This window comes from Oncorhynchus tshawytscha, unplaced genomic scaffold (genome assembly GCF_018296145.1).
Source record: "Oncorhynchus tshawytscha isolate Ot180627B unplaced genomic scaffold, Otsh_v2.0 Un_contig_9130_pilon_pilon, whole genome shotgun sequence".
NCBI classification, from domain to species: Eukaryota; Metazoa; Chordata; class Actinopteri; order Salmoniformes; family Salmonidae; genus Oncorhynchus; species Oncorhynchus tshawytscha.
In genome coordinates, this window is record NW_024608823.1 from 35,879 (window position 1) to 63,418 (window position 27,540).

The 27,540-nt window shown below is 44.1% G+C and overlaps 1 protein-coding gene across 1 annotated transcript in view; it reads right to left on the reverse strand.

Annotated features, from left to right (window-relative positions):
- The window catches only part of LOC112242262 (multidrug resistance-associated protein 1), a gene marked incomplete at its 5' end in the record, with an annotated part of 50,749 nt that overhangs the window by 5,353 nt on the left and 17,856 nt on the right, over nucleotides 1-27,540 (reverse strand). The window contains 9 exons of the mRNA XM_042313732.1: nucleotides 14,744-14,845; nucleotides 16,137-16,263; nucleotides 16,666-16,865; nucleotides 17,710-17,833; nucleotides 18,051-18,237; nucleotides 18,672-18,752; nucleotides 19,940-20,148; nucleotides 20,333-20,384; nucleotides 27,193-27,370. Coding sequence (XP_042169666.1) covers nucleotides 14,744-14,845; nucleotides 16,137-16,263; nucleotides 16,666-16,865; nucleotides 17,710-17,833; nucleotides 18,051-18,237; nucleotides 18,672-18,752; nucleotides 19,940-20,148; nucleotides 20,333-20,384; nucleotides 27,193-27,370 — 1,260 coding nt within the window. The remainder of the gene's footprint in view (nucleotides 1-14,743; nucleotides 14,846-16,136; nucleotides 16,264-16,665; nucleotides 16,866-17,709; nucleotides 17,834-18,050; nucleotides 18,238-18,671; nucleotides 18,753-19,939; nucleotides 20,149-20,332; nucleotides 20,385-27,192; nucleotides 27,371-27,540) is intronic.

A 27,540-nucleotide genomic window follows, 5' to 3' on the forward strand; every position in this document is an offset into this window, starting at 1 on the left:
ATGTTATTTTATAGAAGTAGAAAGACCAGCTGACTGAAGGACAGTATGGCAGGTCATATGTTATTTTATAGAAAGACCAGCTGACTGAAGGACAGTATGCCAGTCATATGTTATTTTATAGAAAGACCAGCTGACTGAAGGACAGTACGGCAGGTCATATGTTATTTTATAGAAAGACCAGCTGACTGAAGGACAGTACGGCAGGTCATATGTTATTTTATAGAAAGACCAGCTGACTGAAGGACAGTATGGCAGGTCATATTTTATTTTATAGAAAGACCAGCTGACTGAAGGACAGTATGGCAGGTCATATGTTATTTTATAGAAGTAGAAAGACCAGCTGACTGAAGGACAGTACAGCAGGTCATATGTTATTTTATAGAAAGACCAGCTGACTGAAGGACAGTATGGCAGGTCATATTTTATTTTATAGAAAGACCAGCTGACTGAAGGACAGTATGGCAGGTCATATGTTATTTTATAGAAAGACCAGCTGACTGAAGGACAGTATGGCAGGTCATATGTTATTTTATAGAAAGACCAGCTGACTGAAGGACAGTATGGCAGGTCATATGTTATTTTATAGAAAGACCAGCTGACTGAAGGACAGTATGGCAGGTCATATGTTATTTTATAGAAAGACCAGCTGACTGAAGGACAGTATGGCAGGTCATATGTTATTTTATAGAAAGACCAGCTGACTGAAGGACAGTATGGCAGGTCATATGTTATTTTATAGGAGTAGAAAGACCAGCTGACTGAAGGACAGTATGGCAGGTCATATGTTATTTTATAGTAGAAAGACCAGCTGACTGAAGGACAGTACGGCAGGTCATATGTTATTTTATAGGAGTAGAAAGACCAGCTGACTGAAGGACAGTATGGCAGGTCATATGTTATTTTATAGAAAGACCAGCTGACTGAAGGACAGTATGGCAGGTCATATGTTATTTTATAGAAAGACCAGCTGACTGAAGGACAGTATGGCAGGTCATATGTTATTTTATAGGAGTAGAAAGACCAGCTGACTGAAGGACAGTACGGCAGGTCATATGTTATTTTATATAGAAAGACCAGCTGACTGAAGGACAGTATGGCAGGTCATATGTTATTTTATAGAAAGACCAGCTGACTGAAGGACAGTATGGCAGGTCATATGTTATTTTATAGAAAGACCAGCTGACTGAAGAACAGTATGGCAGGTCATATGTTATTTTATAGGAGTAGAAAGACCAGCTGACTGAAGGACAGTATGGCAGGTCATATGTTATTTTATAGTAGAAAGACCAGCTGACTGAAGGACAGTATGGCAGGTCATATGTTATTTTATATAGAAAGACCAGCTGACTGAAGGACAGTACGGCAGGTCATATGTTATTTTATAGAAAGACCAGCTGACTGAAGGACAGTATTGCAGGTCATATGTTATTTATAGAAAGACCAGCTGACTGAAGGACAGTATGGCAGGTCATATGTTATTTTATAGAAGTAGAAAGACCAGCTGACTGAAGGACAGTACAGCAGGTCACATGTTATTTTATAGAAAGACCAGCTGACTGAAGGACAGTATGGCAGGTCATATGTTATTTTATAGAAAGACCAGCTGACTGAAGGACAGTATGGCAGGTCATATGTTATTTTATAGAAAGACCAGCTGACTGAAGGACAGTATGGCAGGTCATATGTTATTTTATAGAAGTAGAAAGACCAGCTGACTGAAGGACAGTACAGCAGGTCACATTTTATTTTATAGAAAGACCAGCTGACTGAAGGACAGTATGGCAGGTCATATGTTATTTTATAGAAAGACCAGCTGACTGAAGGACAGTATGGCAGGTCATATGTTATTTTTTAGAAAGACCAGCTGACTGAAGGACAGTACGGCAGGTCATATGTTATTTTATAGAAAGACCAGCTGACTGAAGGACAGTATGCCAGGTCATACCAGCTGACTGAAGGACAGTACGGCAGGTCATATGTTATTTTATAGAAAGACCAGCTGACTGAAGGACAGTACGGCAGGTCATATGTTATTTTATAGAAAGACCAGCTGACTGAAGGACAGTATGGCAGGTCATATTTTATTTTATAGAAAGACCAGCTGACTGAAGGACAGTATGGCAGGTCATATGTTATTTTATAGAAGTAGAAAGACCAGCTGACTGAAGGACAGTACAGCAGGTCACATGTTATTTTATAGAAAGACCAGCTGACTGAAGGACAGTATGGCAGGTCATATGTTATTTTATAGAAAGACCAGCTGACTGAAGGACAGTATGGCAGGTCATATTTTATTTTATAGAAAGACCAGCTGACTGAAGGACAGTATGGCAGGTCATATGTTATTTTATAGAAGTAGAAAGACCAGCTGACTGAAGGAAGGAGGTCATATGTTATTTTATAGAAAGACCAGCTGACTGAAGGACAGTATGCCAGGTTATGTTATTTTATAGTAAGACCAGCTGACTGAAGGACAGCTGGAGGTCATATGTTATTTTAAGAAAGACCAGCTGACTGAAGGACAGTATGGCAGGTCATATGTTATTTTATATAGAAAGACCAGCTGACTGAAGGACAGTATGGCAGGTCACATGTTATTTTATAGAAAGACCAGCTGACTGAAGGACAGTATGGCAGGTCATATGTTATTTTATAGAAGTGGAAAGACCAGCTGACTGAAGGACAGTACGGCAGGTCACATGTTATTTTATAGAAAGACCAGCTGACTGAAGGACAGTATGGCAGGTCATATGTTATTTTATAGAAAGACCAGCTGACTGAAGGACAGTATGGCAGGTCTGATATACGGCAGGTCATATGTTATTTTATAGAAAGAAAGACCAGCTGACTGAAGGACAGTATGGCAGGTCATATGTTATTTTATAGAAAGACCAGCTGACTGAAGGACAGTATGGCAGGTCATATGTTATTTTATAGAAAGACCAGCTGACTGAAGGACAGTATGGCAGGTCATATGTTATTTTATAGAAAGACCAGCTGACTGAAGGACAGTATGGCAGGTCATATGTTATTTTATAGAAGTAGAAAGACCAGCTGACTGAAGGACAGTATGGCAGGTCATATGTTATTTTATAGAAAGACCAGCTGACTGAAGGACAGTATGGCAGGTCATATGTTATTTTATAGAAAGACCAGCTGACTGAAGGACAGTCTGGCAGGTCATATGTTATTTTATAGGAGTAGAAAGACCAGCTGACTGAAGGACAGTATGGCAGGTCATATGTTATTTTATAGGAGTAGAAAGACCAGCTGACGGAAGGACAGTATGGCAGGTCATATGTTATTTTATAGAAAGACCAGCTGACTGAAGGACAGTATGGCAGGTCATATGTTATTTTATAGAAAGACCAGCTGACTGAAGGACAGTATGGCAGGTCATATGTTATTTTATAGAAAGACCAGCTGACTGAAGGACAGTATGGCAGGTCATATGTTATTTTATAGGAGTAGAAAGACCAGCTGACTGAAGGACAGTATGGCAGGTCATATGTTATTTTATAGGAGTAGAAAGACCAGCTGACGGAAGGACAGTATGGCAGGTCATATGTTATTTTATAGAAAGACCAGCTGACTGAAGGACAGTATGGCAGGTCATATGTTATTTTATAGAAAGACCAGCTGACTGAAGGACAGTATGGCAGGTCATATGTTATTTTATAGAAAGACCAGCTGACTGAAGGACAGTACGGCAGGTCATATGTTATTTTATAGAAAGACCAGCTGACTGAAGGACAGTATGGCAGGTCATATGTTGATTTATAGAAAGACCAGCTGACTGAAGGACAGTATGGCAGGTCATATGTTATTTTATAGAAGTAGAAAGACCAGCTGACTGAAGGACAGTACGGCAGGTCACATGTTATTTCATAGAAAGACCAGCTGACTGAAGGACAGTATGGCAGGTCATATGTTATTTTATAGAAAGACCAGCTGACTGAAGGACAGTACGGCAGGTCATATGTTATTTTATAGAAAGACCAGCTGACTGAAGGACAGTACGGCAGGTCATATTTTATTTTATAGAAAGACCAGCTGACTGAAGGACAATATGGCAGGTCATATGTTATTTTATAGAAAAACCAGCTGACTGAAGGACAGTATGGCAGGTCATATGTTATTTTATAGGAGTAGAAAGACCAGCTGACGGAAGGACAGTATGGCAGGTCATATGTTATTTTATAGTAGAAAGACCAGCTGACTGAAGGACAGTATGGCAGGTCATATGTTATTTTATAGAAAGACCAGCTGACTGAAGGACAATATGGCAGGTCATATGTTATTTTATAGAAAGACCAGCTGACTGAAGGACAGTATGGCAGGTCATATGTTATTTTATAGAAGTAGAAAGACCAGCTGACTGAAGGACAGTATGGCAGGTCATATGTTATTTTATAGGAGTAGAAAGACCAGCTGACTGAAGGACAGTATGGCAGGTCATATGTTATTTTATAGAAAGACCAGCTGACTGAAGGACAGTATGGCAGGTCATATGTTATTTTATAGAAAGACCAGCTGACTGAAGGACAGTATGGCAGGTCATATGTTATTTTATAGAAAGACCAGCTGACTGAAGGACAGTATGGCAGGTCATATGTTATTTTATAGAGTAGAAAGACCAGCTGACTGAAGGACAGTATGGCAGGTCATATGTTATTTTATAGGAGTAGAAAGACCAGCTGACGGAAGGACAGTATGGCAGGTCACATTTTATTTTATAGAAAGACCAGCTGACTGAAGGACAGTATGGCAGGTCATATGTTATTTTATAGAAAGACCAGCTGACTGAAGGACAGTATGGCAGGTCATATGTTATTTTATAGAAAGACCAGCTGACTGAAGGACAGTATGGCAGGTCATATTTTATTTTATAGAAAGACCAGCTGACTGAAGGACAGTATGGCAGGTCATATGTTATTTTATAGAAGTAGAAAGACCAGCTGACTGAAGGACAGTATGGCGGGTCATATGTTATTTTATAGAAAGACCAGCTGACTGAAGGACAGTATGGCAGGTCATATGTTATTTTTAGAAAGACCAGCTGACTGAAGGACATGGCAGGTCATATGTTATTTTATAGAAAGACCAGCTGACTGAAGGACAGTCTGGCAGGTCATATGTTATTTTATAGGAGTAGAAAGACCAGCTGACTGAAGGACAGTATGGCAGGTCATATGTTATTTTATAGGAGTAGAAAGACCAGCTGACGGAAGGACAGTATGGCAGGTCATATGTTATTTTATAGAAAGACCAGCTGACTGAAGGACAGTATGGCAGGTCATATGTTATTTTATAGAAAGACCAGCTGACTGAAGGACAGTATGGCAGGTCATATGTTATTTTATAGAAAGACCAGCTGACTGAAGGACAGTACGGCAGGTCATATGTTATTTTATAGAAAGACCAGCTGACTGAAGGACAGTATGGCAGGTCATATGTTGATTTATAGAAAGACCAGCTGACTGAAGGACAGTATGGCAGGTCATATGTTATTTTATAGAAGTAGAAAGACCAGCTGACTGAAGGACAGTACGGCAGGTCACATGTTATTTATAGAAAGACCAGCTGACTGAAGGACAGTATGGCAGGTCATATGTGATTTTATAGAAAGACCAGCTGACTGAAGGACAGTATGGCAGGTCATATTTTATTTTATAGAAAGACCAGCTGACTGAAGGACAGTACGGCAGGTCATATGTTATTTTATAGGAGTAGAAAGACCAGCTGACTGAAGGACAGTACGGCAGGTCATATGTTATTTTATAGAAAGACCAGCTGACTGAAGGACAGTATGGCAGGTCATATGTTATTTTATAGAAAGACCAGCTGACTGAAGGACAGTATGAGGTCATATGTTATTTTATGAAAGACCAGCTGACTGAAGGACAGTATGGCAGGTCATATGTTATTTTATAGGAGTAGAAAGACCAGCTGACTGAAGGACAGTATGGCAGGTCATATGTTATTTTATAGGAGTAGAAAGACCAGCTGACGGAAGGACAGTATGGCAGGTCATATGTTATTTTATAGAAAGACCAGCTGACTGAAGGACAGTATGGCAGGTCATATGTTATTTTATAGAAGTAGAAAGACCAGCTGACTGAAGGACAGTATGGCAGGTCATATGTTATTTTATAGAAGTAGAAAGACCAGCTGACTGAAGGACAGTACGGCAGGTCATATGTTATTTTATAGAAAGACCAGCTGACTGAAGGACAGTATGGCAGGTCATATGTTATTTTATAGAAAGACCAGCTGACTGAAGGACAGTATGGCAGGTCATATGTTATTTTATAGAAAGACCAGCTGACTGAAGGACAGTATGGCAGGTCATATGTTATTTTATAGAAGTGGAAAGACCAGCTGACTGAAGGACAGTACGGCAGGTCACATGTTATTTTATAGAAAGACCAGCTGACTGAAGGACAGTATGGCAGGTCATATGTTATTTTATAGAAGTAGAAAGACCAGCTGACTGAAGGACAGTATGGCAGGTCATATTTTATTTTATAGAAAGACCAGCTGACTGAAGGACAGTACGGCAGGTCATATGTTATTTTATAGAAAGACCAGCTGACTGAAGGACAGTATGGCAGGTCATATTTTATTTTATAGAAAGACCAGCTGACTGAAGGACAGTATGGCAGGTCATATGTTATTTTATAGAAGTAGAAAGACCAGCTGACTGAAGGACAGTACGGCAGGTCATATGTTATTTTATAGAAAGACCAGCTGACTGAAGGACAGTATGCCAGGTCATATGTTATTTTATAGAAAGACCAGCTGACTGAAGGACAGTACGGCAGGTCATATGTTATTTTATAGAAAGACCAGCTGACTGAAGGACAGTACGGCAGGTCATATGTTATTTTATAGAAAGACCAGCTGACTGAAGGACAGTATGGCAGGTCATATGTTGATTTATAGAAAGACCAGCTGACTGAAGGACAGTATGGCAGGTCATATGTTATTTTATAGAAGTAGAAAGACCAGCTGACTGAAGGACAGTACGGCAGGTCACATGTTATTTTCATAGAAAGACCAGCTGACTGAAGGACAGTATGGCAGGTCATATGTGATTTTATAGAAAGACCAGCTGACTGAAGGACAGTATGGCAGGTCATATTTTATTTTATAGAAAGACCAGCTGACTGAAGGACAGTACGGCAGGTCATATGTTATTTTATAGGAGTAGAAAGACCAGCTGACTGAAGGACAGTACGGCAGGTCATATGTTATTTTATAGAAAGACCAGCTGACTGAAGGACAGTATGGCAGGTCATATGTTATTTTATAGAAAGACCAGCTGACTGAAGGACAGTATGGCAGGTCATATGTTATTTTATAGGAGTAGAAAGACCACTGACTGAAGGACAGTATGGCAGGTCATATGTTATTTTATAGGAGTAGAAAGACCAGCTGACGGAAGGACAGTATGGCAGGTCATATGTTATTTTATAGAAAGACCAGCTGACTGAAGGACAGTATGGCAGGTCATATGTTATTTTATAGAAGTAGAAAGACCAGCTGACTGAAGGACAGTATGGCAGGTCATATGTTATTTTATAGAAGTAGAAAGACCAGCTGACTGAAGGACAGTACGGCAGGTCATATGTTATTTTATAGAAAGACCAGCTGACTGAAGGACAGTATGGCAGGTCATATGTTATTTTATAGAAAGACCAGCTGACTGAAGGACAGTATGGCAGGTCATATGTTATTTTATAGAAGTAGAAAGACCAGCTGACTGAAGGACAGTATGGCGGGTCATATGTTATTTTATAGAAAGACCAGCTGACGGAAGGACAGTATGGCAGGTCATATGTTATTTTATAGAAAGACCAGCTGACTGAAGGACAGTATGGCAGGTCATATGTTATTTTATAGAAAGACCAGCTGACTGAAGGACAGTATGGCAGGTCATATGTTATTTTATAGAAAGACCAGCTGACTGAAGGACAGTATGGCAGGTCATATGTTATTTTATATAGAAAGACCAGCTGACTGAAGGACAGTATGGCAGGTCATATGTTATTTTATAGGAGTAGAAAGACCAGCTGACTGAAGGACAGTATGGCAGGTCACATTTTATTTTATAGAAAGACCAGCTGACTGAAGGACAGTATGGCAGGTCATATGTTATTTTATAGAAAGACCAGCTGACTGAAGGACAGTATGGCAGGTCATATGTTATTTTATAGAAAGACCAGCTGACTGAAGGACAGTATGGCAGGTCATATTTTATTTTATAGAAAGACCAGCTGACTGAAGGACAGTATGGCAGGTCATATGTTATTTTATAGAAGTAGAAAGACCAGCTGACTGAAGGACAGTATGGCGGGTCATATGTTATTTTATAGAAAGACCAGCTGACTGAAGGACAGTATGGCAGGTCATATGTTATTTTATAGAAAGACCAGCTGACTGAAGGACAGTCTGGCAGGTCATATGTTATTTTATATAGAAAGACCAGCTGACTGAAGGACAGTATGGCAGGTCATATGTTATTTTATAGGAGTAGAAAGACCAGCTGACGGAAGGACAGTATGGCAGGTCATATGTTATTTTATAGAAAGACCAGCTGACTGAAGGACAGTACGGCAGGTCATATGTTATTTTATAGAAAGACCAGCTGACTGAAGGACAGTATGGCAGGTCATATGTTGATTTATAGAAAGACCAGCTGACTGAAGGACAGTATGGCAGGTCATATGTTATTTTATAGAAGTAGAAAGACCAGCTGACTGAAGGACAGTACGGCAGGTCACATGTTATTTCATAGAAAGACCAGCTGACTGAAGGACAGTATGGCAGGTCATATGTTATTTTATAGAAAGACCAGCTGACTTACGGCAGGTCATATGTTATTTTATAGAAAGACCAGCTGACTGAAGGACAGTATGGCAGGTCATATTTTATTTTATAGAAAGACCAGCTGACTGAAGGACAGTACGGCAGGTCATATGTTATTTTATAGGAGTAGAAAGACCAGCTGACTGAAGGACAGTACGGCAGGTCATATGTTATTTTATAGAAAGACCAGCTGACTGAAGGACAGTATGGCAGGTCATATGTTATTTTATAGAAAGACCAGCTGACTGAAGTACAGTATGGCAGGTCATATGTTATTTTATAGAAGTAGAAAGACCAGCTGACTGAAGGACAGTATGGCAGGTCATATGTTATTTTATAGAAGTAGAAAGACCAGCTGACTGAAGGACAGTACGGCAGGTCATATGTTATTTTATAGAAAGACCAGCTGACTGAAGGACAGTATGGCAGGTCATATGTTATTTTATAGAAAGACCAGCTGACTGAAGGACAGTATGGCAGGTCATATGTTATTTTATAGAAAGACCAGCTGACTGAAGGACAGTATGGCAGGTCATATGTTATTTTATAGAAAGACCAGCTGACTGAAGGACAGTATGGCAGGTCATATGTTATTTTATAGGAGTAGAAAGACCAGCTGACTGAAGGACAGTATGGCAGGTCATATGTTATTTTATAGAAAGACCAGCTGACTGAAGGACAGTATGGCAGGTCATATGTTATTTTATAGAAAGACCAGCTGACTGAAGGACAGTATGGCAGGTCATATGTTATTTTATAGAAGTGGAAAGACCAGCTGACTGAAGGACAGTACGGCAGGTCACATGTTATTTTATAGAAAGACCAGCTGACTGAAGGACAGTATGGCAGGTCATATGTTATTTTATAGAAAGACCAGCTGACTGAAGGACAGTATGGCAGGTCATATTTTATTTTATAGAAAGACCAGCTGACTGAAGGACAGTACGGCAGGTCATATGTTATTTTATAGGAGTAGAAAGACCAGCTGACTGAAGGACAGTACGGCAGGTCATATGTTATTTTATAGAAAGACCAGCTGACTGAAGGACAGTATGGCAGGTCATATGTTATTTTATAGAAAGACCAGCTGACTGAAGGACAGTATGGCAGGTCATATGTTATTTTATAGTAGAAAGACCAGCTGACTGAAGGACAGTATGGCAGGTCATATGTTATTTTATAGAAGTAGAAAGACCAGCTGACTGAAGGACAGTACGGCAGGTCATATGTTATTTTATAGAAAGACCAGCTGACTGAAGGACAGTATGGCAGGTCATATGTTATTTTATAGAAAGACCAGCTGACTGAAGGACAGTATGGCAGGTCATATGTTATTTTATAGAAAGACCAGCTGACTGAAGGACAGTATGGCAGGTCATATGTTATTTTATAGAAAGACCAGCTGACTGAAGGACAGTATGGCAGGTCATATGTTATTTTATAGGAGTAGAAAGACCAGCTGACTGAAGGACAGTATGGCAGGTCATATGTTATTTTATAGGAGTAGAAAGACCAGCTGACGGAAGGACAGTATGGCAGGTCATATGTTATTTTATAGAAAGACCAGCTGACTGAAGGACAGTATGGCAGGTCATATGTTATTTTATAGAAAGACCAGCTGACTGAAGGACAGTATGGCAGGTCATATGTTATTTTATAGAAAGACCAGCTGACTGAAGGACAGTACGGCAGGTCATATGTTATTTTATAGAAAGACCAGCTGACTGAAGGACAGTATGGCAGGTCATATGTTGATTTATAGAAAGACCAGCTGACTGAAGGACAGTATGGCAGGTCATATGTTATTTTATAGAAGTAGAAAGACCAGCTGACTGAAGGACAGTACGGCAGGTCACATGTTATTTCATAGAAAGACCAGCTGACTGAAGGACAGTATGGCAGGTCATATGTTATTTTATAGAAAGACCAGCTGACTGAAGGACAGTACGGCAGGTCATATGTTATTTTATAGAAAGACCAGCTGACTGAAGGACAGTACGGCAGGTCATATTTTATTTTATAGAAAGACCAGCTGACTGAAGGACAGTATGGCAGGTCATATGTTATTTTATAGAAAGACCAGCTGACTGAAGGACAGTATGGCAGGTCATATGTTATTTTATAGAAGTGGAAAGACCAGCTGACTGAAGGACAGTACGGCAGGTCATATGTTATTTTATAGAAAGACCAGCTGACTGAAGGACAGTATGGCAGGTCATATGTTATTTTATAGAAAGACCAGCTGACTGCTGAAGGACAGTATGGCAGGTCATATTTTATTTTATAGAAAGACCAGCTGACTGAAGGACAGTATGGCAGGTCATATGTTATTTTATAGGAGTAGAAAGACCAGCTGACTGAAGGACAGTACGGCAGGTCATATGTTATTTTATAGAAAGACCAGCTGACTGAAGGACAGTATGGCAGGTCATATGTTATTTTATAGAAAGACCAGCTGACTGAAGGACAGTATGGCAGGTCATATGTTATTTTATAGAAGTAGAAAGACCAGCTGACTGAAGGACAGTATGGCAGGTCATATGTTATTTTATAGAAGTAGAAAGACCAGCTGACTGAAGGACAGTACGGCAGGTCATATGTTATTTTATAGAAAGACCAGCTGACTGAAGGACAGTATGGCAGGTCATATGTTATTTTATAGAAAGACCAGCTGACTGAAGGACAGTATGGCAGGTCATATGTTATTTTATAGAAAGACCAGCTGACTGAAGGACAGTATGGCAGGTCATATGTTATTTTATAGAAAGACCAGCTGACTGAAGGACAGTATGGCAGGTCATATGTTATTTTATAGGAGTAGAAAGACCAGCTGACTGAAGGACAGTATGGCAGGTCATATGTTATTTTATAGGAGTAGAAAGACCAGCTGACGGAAGGACAGTATGGCAGGTCATATGTTATTTTATAGAAAGACCAGCTGACTGAAGGACAGTATGGCAGGTCATATGTTATTTTTATAGAAAGACCAGCTGACTGAAGGACAGTATGGCAGGTCATATGTTATTTTATAGAAAGACCAGCTGACTGAAGGACAGTACGGCAGGTCATATGTTATTTTATAGAAAGACCAGCTGACTGAAGGACAGTATGGCAGGTCATATGTTGATTTATAGAAAGACCAGCTGACTGAAGGACAGTATGGCAGGTCATATGTTATTTTATAGAAGTAGAAAGACCAGCTGACTGAAGGACAGTACGGCAGGTCACATGTTATTTCATAGAAAGACCAGCTGACTGAAGGACAGTATGGCAGGTCATATGTTATTTTATAGAAAGACCAGCTGACTGAAGGACAGTACGGCAGGTCATATGTTATTTTATAGAAAGACCAGCTGACTGAAGGACAGTACGGCAGGTCATATTTTATTTTATAGAAGGACCAGCTGACTGAAGGACAATATGGCAGGTCATATGTTATTTTATAGAAAAACCAGCTGACTGAAGGACAGTATGGCAGGTCATATGTTATTTTATAGGAGTAGAAAGACCAGCTGACGGAAGGACAGTATGGCAGGTAATATGTTATTTTATAGAAAGACCAGCTGACTGAAGGACAGTATGGCAGGTCATATGTTATTTTATAGAAGTAGAAAGACCAGCTGACTGAAGGACAGTATGGCAGGTCATATGTTATTTTATAGAAGTAGAAAGACCAGCTGACTGAAGGACAGTACGGCAGGTCACATTTTATTTTATAGAAAGACCAGCTGACTGAAGGACAGTATGGCAGGTCATATGTTATTTTATAGAAAGACCAGCTGACTGAAGGACAGTACGGCAGGTCATATGTTATTTTATAGAAAGACCAGCTGACTGAAGGACAGTATGGCAGGTCATATTTTATTTTATAGAAAGACCAGCTGACTGAAGGACAGTATGGCAGGTCATATGTTATTTTATAGAAGTAGAAAGACCAGCTGACTGAAGGACAGTATGGCGGGTCATATGTTATTTTATAGAAAGACCAGCTGACTGAAGGACAGTATGGCAGGTCATATGTTATTTTATAGAAAGACCAGCTGACTGAAGGACAGTCTGGCAGGTCATATGTTATTTTATAGGAGTAGAAAGACCAGCTGACTGAAGGACAGTATGGCAGGTCATATGTTATTTTATAGGAGTAGAAAGACCAGCTGACGGAAGGACAGTATGGCAGGTCATATGTTATTTTATAGAAAGACCAGCTGACTGAAGGACAGTATGGCAGGTCATATGTTATTTTATAGAAAGACCAGCTGACTGAAGGACAGTATGGCAGGTCATATGTTATTTTATAGAAAGACCAGCTGACTGAAGGACAGTACGGCAGGTCATATGTTATTTTATAGAAAGACCAGCTGACTGAAGGACAGTATGGCAGGTCATATGTTGATTTATAGAAAGACCAGCTGACTGAAGGACAGTATGGCAGGTCATATGTTATTTTATAGAAGTAGAAAGACCAGCTGACTGAAGGACAGTACGGCAGGTCACATGTTATTTCATAGAAAGACCAGCTGACTGAAGGACAGTATGGCAGGTCATATGTGATTTTATAGAAAGACCAGCTGACTGAAGTACAGTATGGCAGGTCATATTTTATTTTATAGAAAGACCAGCTGACTGAAGCACAGTACGGCAGGTCATATGTTATTTTATAGGAGTAGAAAGACCAGCTGACTGAAGGACAGTACGGCAGGTCATATGTTATTTTATAGAAAGACCAGCTGACTGAAGGACAGTATGGCAGGTCATATGTTATTTTATAGAAAGACCAGCTGACTGAAGGACAGTATGGCAGGTCATATGTTATTTTATAGAAAGACCAGCTGACTGAAGGACAGTATGGCAGGTCATATGTTATTTTATAGGAGTAGAAAGACCAGCTGACTGAAGGACAGTATGGCAGGTCATATGTTATTTTATAGGAGTAGAAAGACCAGCTGACGGAAGGACAGTATGGCAGGTCATATGTTATTTTATAGAAAGACCAGCTGACTGAAGGACAGTATGGCAGGTCATATGTTATTTTATAGAAGTAGAAAGACCAGCTGACTGAAGGACAGTATGGCAGGTCATATGTTATTTTATAGAAGTAGAAAGACCAGCTGACTGAAGGACAGTACGGCAGGTCACATTTTATTTTATAGAAAGACCAGCTGACTGAAGGACAGTATGGCAGGTCATATGTTATTTTATAGAAAGACCAGCTGACTGAAGGACAGTACGGCAGGTCATATGTTATTTTATAGAAAGACCAGCTGACTGAAGGACAGTATGGCAGGTCATATTTTATTTTATAGAAAGACCAGCTGACTGAAGGACAGTATGGCAGGTCATATGTTATTTTATAGAAAGACCAGCTGACTGAAGGACAGTATGGCAGATCATATGTTATTTTATAGAAAGACCAGCTGACTGAAGGACAGTATGGCAGGTCATATGTTATTTTATAGAAAGACCAGCTGACTGAAGGACAGTATGGCAGGTCATATGTTATTTTATAGAAGTAGATTTGGTTGACCAATAACAGTCTTCCAAAATGCCGTCACAGCTCTACTTACAGAGTTGTCTATGAGAACATAAACACACACAGTCACAACAACACACACAGTCACAACAACACACACAGTCACAACAACACACACAGTCACAACAACACACACAGTCACAACAACACACATAGTCACAACAACACACACAGTCACAACAACAGCTCTACTTACAGAGTTGTCTATGAGAACATAAACACACACAGTCACAACAACACACACAGTCACAACAACACACACAGTCACAACAACACACACAGTCACAACAAAAGCTCTACCTACAGAGTTGTGTATGAGAACATAAACACACACAGACGTACCTCTTTCTCTGTGTCTTCGTACTCCTTGACTCTCTCCACGGCCACAATGTTGGTTTCCAGATCTGAAGACATCCTCACTAGCCAGGTCAGAGAGGCCGTCAGCTACAGGACAGAGAGACAGAGATACAGAAAGACAGGGGCAGAGAGAAGGAGAGGCAGAGAGAGAGGCAAAGTGAGAGAAAGAGGCAGAGAGAAGGAGAGGCAGAGAGAAGGAGAGGCAGAGACAGAGAGAAGGAGAGACAGAGGCAGAGAGAAGGAGAGGCAGAGAGAAGGAGAGGCAGAGACAGAGAGAGAAGGAGAGGCAGAGGCAGAGAGAAGGAGAGGCAGAGAGAAGGAGAGGCAGAGACAGAGAGAGAGACAGAAAGACCGAGGCAGAGAGAAGGAGAGGCAGAGACAGAGAGAGGCAAAGTAGAGTCAGAATGGTTTGAGTCACAAAGTATTAAAAGCTATCTATGATGTCATCTATGAACAGCTGAGACTCACACATGAGGTCTCAGGACTGACAGGGTTAAACAACCTGGGGTCTCAGGACTGACAGGGTTAAACAACATGGGGTCTCAGGACTGACAGGGTTCAACAACCTGGGGTCTCAGGACTGACAGGGTTAAACAACCTGGGGTCTCAGGACTGACAGGGTTAAACAACCTGGGGTCTCAGGACTGACAGGGACATGGGGTCTCAGGACTGATAGGGTTAAACAACCTGGGGTCTCAGGACTGACAGGGTTCAACAACCTGGGGTCTCAGGACTGACAGGGTTAAACAACCTGGGGTCTCAGGACTGACAGGGTTAAACAACCTGGGGTCTCAGGACTGACAGGGTTAAACAACCTGGGGTCTCAGGACTGACAGGGTTAAACAACCTGGGGTCTCAGGACTGACAGGGTTAAACAACCTGGGGTCTCGGGACTGACAGGGTTAAACAACCTGGGGTCTCAGGACTGACAGGGTTAAACAACCTGGGGTCTCAGGACTGACAGGGTTAAACAACCTGGGGTCTCAGGACTGACAGGGTTAAACAACCTGGGGTCTCAGGACTGACAGGGTTAAACAACCTGGGGTCTCAGGACTGACAGGGTTCAACAACCTGGGGTCTCAGGACTGACAGGGTTAAACAACCTGGGGTCTCGGGACTGACAGGGTTAAACAACCTGGGGTCTCAGGACTGACAGGGTTAAACAACCTGGGGTGAGTTTCCCAGAAACACAAGGATCATCTTTAACTTGAAGATCCTCATTCATCCACTGCCTGTTTTTGGGGGAAGGGGGGGTGGAAACTAAACCAAAGAATGAAGGGAACTCATCCGTTTAAAAAAATGAAACATCATCCTACGGTTCCAGTGTCCCCAAACACACACACACACACACACACACACACACACACACGTTACTGACCTGTAGTGCGTATGAAATGGACAGGCCCATGATCCCAGGGCTGAGGCTCTCTCTAGCCATCACAGCAAACAGAGCAGCAAACATTACGATACAGTTCCCTACAAACTCCAGACGCACCGCCAGCCACCTACAACACAGAGATATTAGAAACATTACGGTACAGTTCCCTATAAACTCCAGACGCACCGCCAGCCACCTACAACAGAGATATTAGAGACATTACAGTACAGTTCCCTACAAACTCCAGACGCACCGCCAGCCACCTACAACACAGAGATATTAGAGACATTACGGTACAGTTCCCTACCAACTCCAGACGCACCGCCAGCCACCTACAACACAGAGATATTAGAGACATTACGGTACAGTTCCCTACAAACTCCAGACGCAGGTGAATGTTAATAGTACCTGCTATAAATGTTGACCAGGTCTCATTAGTATGTAGTTTGTTTTAAAAATATTTTATATCTCAACATGACTTATTGATTCAACCAATAAAGGTGTGTGTGTGTGTGACCGCGCTCCTCACCGGTTGGCTACGATGCTGGGGTAGTATGCTTTCTGGTTGTGGTCAACTCGACCGTCACTCTCCCTGATGAAGCGTTCCTGCTCCCCAAAGGCTCGGATGACGCTGGCGCCTAGCAACGTCTCGTTGAAGTGTGTGTAGACCGGGGAGCGACTGACCGACTCCAGACGCTTCAACTGACGAGACGACGCCACGTAGAAACGCTGTGGGGAGGGATGACACGGAGGGATGACACGGAGGGATGACACAGAGGGATGTGATGGAGGGATGACACAGAGGGATGTGATGGAGGGATGACACAGAGGGATGTGATGGAGGGATGACACAGAGGGATGTGATGGAGGGATGACACAGAGGGATGACACGGAGGGATGACATGGAGGGATGACATGGAGGGATGACATGGAGGGATGTGATGGAGGGATGACATGGAGGGATGACATGGAGGGATGACATGGAGGAATGACAAGGAGGAATGACATGGAGGGATGTGATGGAGGGATGATATGGAGAGGGATGACATGGAGGAATGACATGGAGGAATGACATGGAGGAATGTAAATGGAGGGATGTGATGGAGGGATGACATGGAGGAATGACATGGAGGGATGTGATGGAGGGATGTGATGGAGGGATGTGATGGAGGGATGACATGGAGGATGACATGGAAAGGATGTGATGAGGGATGACATGGAGGATGTGATGGAGGGAATGATGGAGGGATAACACGGAGGGATGACACGGAGGGATGACACGGAGGATAACCACGGAGGGATGACATGAAAAGGGATAACATGAAGGGATGACATGGAGGATGAATGGAGGGATAATGGAGGGATGACATAACTGGAGGGATGACATGGAGGGATGACATGGAGGATGACATGGAGGGATGACATGGAGGGATGACATGGAGGGATGTGATGGAGGGATGTGATGGAGGGAGATGAAATAACAGTGAGTAGGGAGAGAGGGATCTCTCTCTCATCCCAACTCTCTCTCTCACCACCCCCCCCTCTCTCTCTCTAACCCCCCTCAGCAACCCACCTGGACAAAGAAGTAGAGTATCCCCAGAGGAGGTATGATAATAGCCACTAGTGGAGTAGCGATCAGTATGACCACACAGGATCCTACTACGTTGAACATGGAGCCCATGAACATCTTAATGATACTGGGGAGAGAGGAGAGATAAGGCGGCATTACATGGTACCAACAGCAGGCGACACACAAATTTCAGACAATTTCACATTTTCATAAATACACAATACACAAAAATGTTACAGACATAATAAAATCGACAACTTAAAAAATAAAATAAAAAATAAATAATTTAAGGATTTTCTGTACAAATATATAGATATATATATCTATATATTTTCTGTAAAAACCTTGGGATGATAGAGTCAATGGTGTCTGTCTCCTTGGAAAAACGGTTCACCAGGTTACCACTGGGGGTGCGCTCGAAGAAGGACATGGGGGAGCGCAGTACGTTGTACAGCATGGACTGGTGGAGGTAGCGTGATGCTAATATACCACCGATAGAGACAGAGATGGAGTAGCAGAACACAGCTATGCCTGAGAGAGTATGTATGGGGACAGAGAAAGGGGGTATGGGGACAGAGAAGGGGGGTATGGTGAGAGAGGGGGGTATGGGGACAGAGAAAGGGGTATGGCGAGAGAGGGGGGACGGTGAGAGAGAGAGGAAGGGGGTATGGGGACAGAGGGGGTATGGGGAAGAGAGGGGGTATGGTGAGAGAGAGGGGGTATGGGGACAGAGAAAGGGGTATAGGGGAGAGAGAGGAAGGGGGTATGGTGAGAGAGAGGGGGGATGGGGACAGAGAAGGGGGTATGGGCGAGAGAGAGGGGGGGAGAGAGAGAGAGGGGGGATATGGTGAGAGAAGGGGGTATGGTGAGAGAGGGAGGAAGGGAGAGAGTTGAACATGAAGACTTGTAGACAGACCAGGATACCACCCACAGACACAGAGACTAACACACACCAACGTCCTTACCCTGTGAGGCCCCCAGAGCTCCGTACACCCCCAGTCTCATCTCTCTGCTGGGCTGGGTTCCGTTACTGGGGAGTCCACAGACTGAGCCAGTAGTTAGGGGGAGAAGAGAGTGGGCGAGGTGAGTGAGAAGGGGGATATACTCCCAGCCAGTAGAGAGATAGAGGGAGAGGTGACTGAAGACAGAGAGAGATAGAGGAGGTGAGATGGAGACCAAGGGAGACTCCCAGAGAGTGAGAGAGAGAGAACAGAGAGTGAGAGAGACAGAGAGACAGAGAGTGAGAGAGACCAAGAGAGAGACAGAGAGGGAGAGAGTTGAACAAGAAGACTTGAGACAGAGAGTGAGAGAGACCACAGACACAGAGAGTGACACAGACCAAGAGAGAGACCCTGTGAGGCCCCCAGAGAGACCAAGAGAGAGACAGAGAGTGAGAGAGAGAGACCAGTCTCAGACCTCTGCTGGGCTGGGTTCCGTTGAGACTGGGACCAGTCCAGAGACTGAGCCAGTAGTTAGAGAAGAGAGAGGCGAGTGAGTGGTGACTGAAGAACAGGAAGATACTGACACAGGACAACACCACCCCTAGAGACAGTGATACTCCCAGAATACTGACAAGACAGAGAGTGAGAGAGACCAAGAGAGAGACAGAGAGTGAGAGAGAGAGAGAGAGACAGAGAGTGAGAGAGACCAAGAGAGAGACAGAGAGTGAGAGAGACCAAGAGAGAGACAGAGAGTGAGAGAGAGAGAGAGAGACAGAGAGTGAGAGAGACCAAGAGAGAGACAGAGAGAGAGACCAAGAGAGAGACAGAGAGTGAGAGAGAGAGAGACAGAGAGAAGACCAAGAAGAGCAGAGAGACAGAGAAAGAGACCAAAGAGAGACAAGAGAAGTGAGAGAGACCAAGAGAGAGACCAAGAAAGAGAGGAAGAGAGAGTGAAGAGACAAGAGAGAGACAAGAAAAGAGAGAAGACCAAGAGAAGACAGAAAGGAGAAGAGACCAAGAAAAAGAGAGAGACAAAGAAGAGACCAGTGAGAGAAAGAGAGAGAGAGAGACCAAGAGAGAAAGAAAGAGAGAGAGAGAAAGAAAAGAAGAGGAGAGAGACCAAGAGACCAAGAAAAGAAAGAGGAGAGAGAAAGAAGAGAAAGAAGAGAGAGAGAGAGAGACCAAGAGAAAAGAGGAGACCAAGAAGAGGGAAGAGAGAGAGAGAGAAAGAGAGACCAAGAAAAGAGAGAAAGAGACACCGAGAAAAAGAGAAAAAAAAAGAGGAGAGGTTCAATGTAAGAGATGGACAGTTGCTCTGAGGCTCTGGTATACTACATTGACTGTTAATAGGGAGTCATTTAAGATCTCACACACACAGCCTCTTACCCGCCCGGTGTTGGCCTTGTCAGCCTCTGTGATTCTCCCCACCTCAGCGTTCTTGGCCTTCTTCCCCAGGACCTCTCCTTCTGTCCTCACTGCTGATGTACTGGAATGGTTCTGACTGGAGACACAGACAGACAGACAGAGAGAGAGAGACAGAGTCAGAGAGACAGAGAGAGAGAGAGAGTTGTACTGGTATGGTTCTGACTAGAGACAGAGAGAGTGTGCCAGAGATTTGAGATGTTTGTAGAGTTTAGCGTGAGCTGTAAAGCCAGGGATTTCAGCAGAGTGGAGTGTTCACTCACCCAATCACAGCAGCAGGAAGTCCATTCTCCAGTCCTCTCTTTGGTGCAGAGTCTAGACATCCCAGAGAAGAGACCTGGTCAGACCTTTCACTGATTATAGGGAGTACATCACACACTCAAAACACACACACACACACTATCTCACACGCACACACAAGCACACACACAACTAGAATAACCCTAGCAGCATTAGCACCACACAAAGCAGGGTCAGAACAGCTCCAGGGAAACACCTGCCCCTAAGCAGTGGTCTCAGGTCAGATCCCCACGCCCCAATCCTAACCTTAACTACTAGGATAGAAACTAAGGGGCAGGGTTGAGCAGTATCCAGATGGGAAAAGGGGGAGATACCTAAGTCCGTTGTACAACTGAATGCATTCAACTGAAATGTGTCGTCCGGGGGTTTAACCCAACCTCCCCTGAATGTCATACTGTTTCTGTACCAAACCGAGGTGTATGGTATTACCAGAAGTGCACACAAGGGGGCGCTGTTTCCCCCCAAAAAAAACACACAAAACAATTTAGGCACCAGGGATCTTAATCCAGGAACAGGGGGGGTTGAATATCTCTGCTGTAACCAAGACTCTTCATCCTGACATCCAGCTACTTATTAAGTTAGCAAACCAAACGCAGAGCTGGAGTCCTGAACTGGAGAGAACTTATTTCACCACATCTTTAGATGTCTTATAGTTCAACTTGAGTGGCTCGTAGCGAGGAAGTCGTACCGTCTGTATGTCTGAAACACTTCTTTATACAGTATACACAGTATATCTCCCAAGCCTACTAAGGATGTTTCCCAAATGCACCCTATTCCCTAAATAGTGCACTACTTTTGATTGGGGTATGATGGGGGCCCCGGGTCAAAAGTAGTGCACTATATAGGGAATAGGTAAGTCGTGCACTATACAGGGCTCTGGTCTAAAGCAGTGCACTTTACAGGGAATAGGGTGCCCTTCGGGAAGTACACTGAACCTGACCCCAGAGCTGTGCTTAATACATCATACGCAACCAGGGTATCCATCCAGCATCACTGATATCATGTTATAATGATACCAACCAGGGTATCCATCCAGCATCACTGATATCATGTTGTAATGATACCAACCAGGGTATCCATCCAGCATCACTGATATCATGTTGTAATGATACCAACCAGGGTATCCATCCAGCATCACTGATACCATGTTGTAATGATACCAACCAGGGTATCCATCCAGCATCACTGATATCATGTTGTAATGATACCAACCAGGGTATCCATCCAGCATCACTGATATCATGTTGTAATGATACCAACCAGGGTATCCATCCAGTATCACTGATACCATGTTGTAATGATACCAACCAGGGTATCCATCCAGCATCACTGATATCATGTTATAATGATACCAACCAGGGTATCCATCCAGCATCACTGATACCATGTTGTAATGATACCAACCAGGGTATCCATCCAGCATCACTGATATCATGTTGTAATGATACCAACCAGCATCACTGATATCATGTTATAATGATACCAACCAGGGAATCCATCCAGCATCACTGATATCATGTTATAATGATACCAACCAGGGAATCCATCCAGCATCACTGATATCATGTTATAATGATACCAGCCAGCATCACTGATATCATGTTATAATGATACCAACCAGGAATCCATCCAGCATCACTGATATCATGTTCTAATCAGGGAATCCATCCAGCATCACTGATATCATGTTCTATGATACCACCAGCATCACTGATATCATGTTATAATGATACCAACCAGGGAATCCATCCAGCATCACTGATATCATGTTATAATGATACCAACCAGGGTATCCATCCAGCATCACTGATATCATGTTATAACGATACCAACCAGGGAATCCATCCAGCATCACTGATATCATGTTCTAATGATACCAACCAGGAATCCATCCAGCATCACTGATATCATGTTCTAATGATACCAGCCCCACCAGCATCACTGATATCATGTTATAATGATACCAACCAGGGAATCCATCCAGCATCACTGATATCATGTTATAATGATACCAACCAGGGTATCCATCCAGCATCACTGATATCATGTTATAATGATACCAACCAGGGAATCCATCCAGCATCACTGATATCATGTTCTAATGATACCAACCAGGGAATCCATCCAGCATCACTGATATCATGTTATAATGATACCAACCAGCATCACTGATATCATGTTATAATGATACCAACCAGGGAATCCATCCAGCATCACTGATATCATGTTATAATGATACCAACCAGGGAATCCATCCAGCATCACTGATATCATGTTATAATGATACCAACCAGGGAATCCATCCAGCATCACTGATATCATGTTATAACGATACCAACCAGGGAATCCATCCAGCATCACTGATATCATGTTCTAATGATACCAGTGAGATAAACTCTCCGTGTTGTCACAACTAAATGGTTTTAAACATCACCCCATGCTCATGTCAAAAAGTGCTTCTGTGTCTTCAAACCCTTGACAAGATGCTGTATAACTCAAATTGATCAGAACATTTCCACCCAAACTATTAAATTTTGTCATTGCCAGCCAGAATCTCATGCAGTTCCTTCCCCATCACACTCAGACCCCAGGATCCAGCCCCACCCAACCATGACACCTCACAGTCTCAGCCCATTGCCCAGCCATCACACTCAGACCCCAGGATCCAGCCCCACCCAACCCTGACACCTCACAGCCTCAGCCCATTGCCCAGCCATCACACTCAGACCCCAGGATCCAGCCCCACCCAACCCTGACACCTCACAGCCTCAGCCCATTGCCCAGCCATCACACTCAGACCCCAGGATCCAGCCCCACCCAACCCTGACACCTCACAGCCTCAGCCCATTGCCCAGCCATCACACTCAGACCCCAGGATCCAGCCCCACCCAACCCTGACACCTCACAGCCTCAGCCCATTGCCCAGCCATCACACTCAGACCCCAGGATCCAGCCCCACCCAACCCTGACACCTCACAGTCTCAGCCCATTGCCCAGCCATCACACTCAGACCCCAGGATCCAGCCCCACCCAACCCTGACACCTCACAGCCTCAGCCCATTGCCCAGCCATCACTCTCAGACCCCAGGATCCAGCCCCACCCAACCCTGACACCTCACAGCCTCAGCCCATTGCCCAGCCATCACACTCAGACCCCAGGATCCAGCCCCACCCAACCCTGACACCTCACAGCCTCAGCCCATTGCCCAGCCATCACTCTCAGACCCCAGGATCCAGCCCCACCCAACCCTGACACCTCACAGCCTCAGCCCATTGCCCAGCCATCACACTCAGACCCCAGGATCCAGCCCCACCCAACCCTGACACCTCACAGCCTCAGCCCATTGCCCAGCCATCACACTCAGACCCCAGGATCCAGCCCCACCCAACCCTGAGAACTCACCCATCACTCAATCAGCCCTCCTCCCAGCCATCCAGCCCATCACTCAATCAGCCCTCCTCCCAGCCATCATCACTCAATCAACTCTCCTCCCAGCCATCCAGCCCAGAACCCACCCATCATCACTCAATCAGCCCACCTCCCCAGCCATCATCACTCAATCACCCCACCTCCCAGCCATCCAGCCCAGAACCCACCCATCATCACTCAATCAGCCCCTCCAGAACCCAGCCATCATCACTCAATCAGCCCTCTCCTCCCAGCCATCCAGCCCAGAACCCACCCATCATCTCTCAATCAGCCCTCCTCCCAGCCATCCAGCCCAGAACCCACCCATCACAGTGTCAGGTTCAGAGTTGAAAACAACATGGGCTTGGACCAGGAGGACCTGTGTTTTCTCTGAGTGCTGCAGTGTAGCTGACATGCAAACACATGCATGAGCCAGGCTGTCTTGTGTGTCCATACTCCCAGGGCCATCTTTACACAGCCTTTACATGGCCTACCACCCTTGTCTCATAGCCCCAGATCAGAGTGACCTCAAACCCTCAGATCCATCATACCCTTAGATCAGTGACCTTGTGACCTCATACCCTCATATCAAGTGCCCTCCTCCCAGATCAGTGACCTCATGCCCTCAGATCAGTGACCCATCCCACCCAGATCAGTGACCTCAACCAGTGACCTCGTGACCTCATACCCATCATACCAATGAGCCCACCATCCCACCCTCATATCAAAGTGACCTCACCCATCATATCAAAGTGACCTCACCTCCCCTCATATCAAAGTGACCTCCACCCTCATCATCACTCAGTGACCTCATAACCTCATATCCCAGTGACCATCATACCCTCAGATCAGTGACCTCCTCCCAGTGATCTCACCCTCAGACCCAGTGTGACCTCATCACCCTCAGATCACTCAGTGACCTCATACCAATCAGCCCCCTCATCCAGCCCACCCACCTCATCACCCTCAGATCAGAGTGACCTCATACCCTCAGACCCATCACCTCAATCAGCCCCCTCAGCCATCAGAGTGACCTCTCCTCCAAGCCATCAGATCACCCATCCATCACAGTGTCAGGTTGTAGAGTTGAAAACATACCTTGGACCAGGAGTGACCACATACCCTCTCTATCAAAGTGACCTCATACCCTCATATCAAAGTGACCTCAAACCATGCATATCCAGGCTGTCTTGTAACCTCATATCAGAGTGCCATCTCAGATCAGTGACCTCATACCAGTGATCTCTACCCTCAGATCAGTGTGACCTCATAGCCCCAGATCAGAGTGACCTCAAACCCTCAGATCAGAGTGACCTCATACCCTCAGATCAGACATACCCCAGATCAGTGACCTCATACCCTCAGATCAGTGACCTCATACCCTCAGATCAGTGACCTCATGCCCTCAGATCAGTGACCTCATGCCCTCAGATACCCTTAGATCAGTGACCTCATGCCCTCAGATCAGTGACCTCATGGCCTCAGATCAGTGACCTCATGGCCTCAGATCAGTGACCTCATACCCCAGATCAGTGACCTCATACCCTCAGATCAGAGTGACCTCATACCCTCAGATCAGAGTGACCTCATACCCTCAGATCAAGTGTTTTCTCATACCCTCAGATCAAAGTGACCTCATACCCTCAGATCAGAGTGACCTCATACCCTCATATCAGAGTGACCTCATCAGATCAGTGACCTCATACCCTCAGATCAGAGTGACCTCATACCCTCAGATCAGTGACCTCATACCCTCAGATCAGTGTGACCTCATACCCTCAGATCAGAGTGACCTCATACCCCCAGATCAGAGTGACCTCAAACCCTCAGATCAGAGTTACCTCATACCCTTAGATCAGTGACCTCGTGACCTCATACCCTCATATCAGAGTGACCTCATACCCTTAGATCAGTGACCTCATGCCCTCAGATCAGAGTGACCTCATACCCTCAGATCAGAGACCTCATACCCTCAGATCAGTGACCTCATACCCTCAGATCAGAGTGACAATCTGAAATCAGCGACACTGATGTGAAAAATAATTCCTGGAATTCCACCCAACTAAACCAATTATTTTTTTATTTTTTTATCTCCACACCAGTCCTGTAGCCTGACCTGTGCTCTCCTAACAGATCAGGAGGGTGGAACAAAGCTACCAGTCCAGATCAGTAGTGTTTGTTAAGGGAAATAGGGAGGAGACAAGGAGAGGTAGCCTGTATTAGGATAGAAACCCTGACTAAACCAAGGCTGTGTCCCAGATGGCAATCTATTCCCTACATAGAACTCATATGACTCTGGTCCAAACAAGTACACTACATAGTGAATATGGTTCCATTTGGGACACAACCCAAGTCTCCTAGGGGGACAGACAACCAATCAAACCTTCAGTATCCTCCTCCTCCCTCCCCTCTTCTGAAGCAGACAGGACAAAAAGGGGGAAGAAAGAAAGAGAATGAGAGCAGAGAGAGAGAGAGACAGAGAGAGAGAGCAGAGAGAGAGAGCAAAGGAGAGCGAGAGAGCAAAGGAGAGAGCGAGAGAGCACAAGAGAGAGAGCGAGAGACAGAGCGAAGGGAGAGAGAGAAAGAGAAGAGAGTGAGAGAGAGCGAGAGAAAAGAGAGAGAAAGCGAAAGTGAAGGAGAGAGAGAGAGAGCGAAAGAGAGAGAGAGAGAGAGAAGAGAGAAGAGAGAGAAAGAGAGAGAGAAAGAAGAGAGAGAGAAGAGAGAAAGAGAGAGAGAGAGAAGAAGAAAGAGAGAGAGTGAAGGAGAGAGAAGAGAGTGTGAAGGAGAGAGAGAGAGAGAGAGAGAGAGAGAGAGAGATAATGAGAGAGAAGAGAGAGAGAGAGAGGAGAGAGAGAGAGAATGAGAGAGAAGAAGAGAGAGAAAGAGAGAGTGAAGGAGAGAGAAGAAGAGAGAGAGAGAGGAGAAGAGAGAGAGAGAGAATAAGAGAGAGAGAGGAGAGAGAAGAGAGAGTGAGAGAGAGAGAGAGAGTGAAGGAGAGAGAGAGAAGAGAGAGAAAGAGAGAGTGAAGGAGAGAGAGAGAGAGTGAAGGAGAGAGAAAGAAAGAGAGAGAGAAGAAGAGAGAGAGAGAGAGAGAAAGAAGAGAAGAGAAAGAGAGGAGTGAAGAAGAAGAAAGAGGGAGAAGAGAGGAGAGAGAGAAAGACAGAGAGAAGAGAAAGAAGAGAGAAGAAAGACACGAGAAAGAAAGTGAAGGAGAGAGGAGAAAGTAGAAGGAGAGAGAAGAGAGAGATGAGGGAGATGAGAAAGAGACAAACGTAAAAATACATTAAATAGAAAAACAATAGTGAAAGGCAGGGTTGGGAAGTAACTGACTACATGTAATACATTAAATGACTATAGTGTAGAGATGTAGCTAGCTAGCTAGCTGCTGATGATGATGAAGATAACATATGTCACCTGATTCGTCATCTTCCTGCTCTTTGTTGGCGTAAGTCCTGAGGAACTCAGCGAAGGCCCCGTCCCGTGCCATCAGCTCCAGGTAGGAGCCCCTCTCAGTGATCTCTCCCTCCACCATCACCAGGATCAGATCTGCCTGGGGCAGGAAGCTCAGACCGTGGGTCACCAGGACACGAGTCTACGGAGACGGAAACACACACACAGAGGGTCAGAGTAGGGCTTTTTAAATAGATCCAGTATATTAAGGGATTTTAGCTGAATTGACAGATTGAAGATAGATATGGTACACAGACACAATCCATGTCTCAGTTGTCTCAAGGCTTAAAAATCCTCCTTTACCCAAGTCTC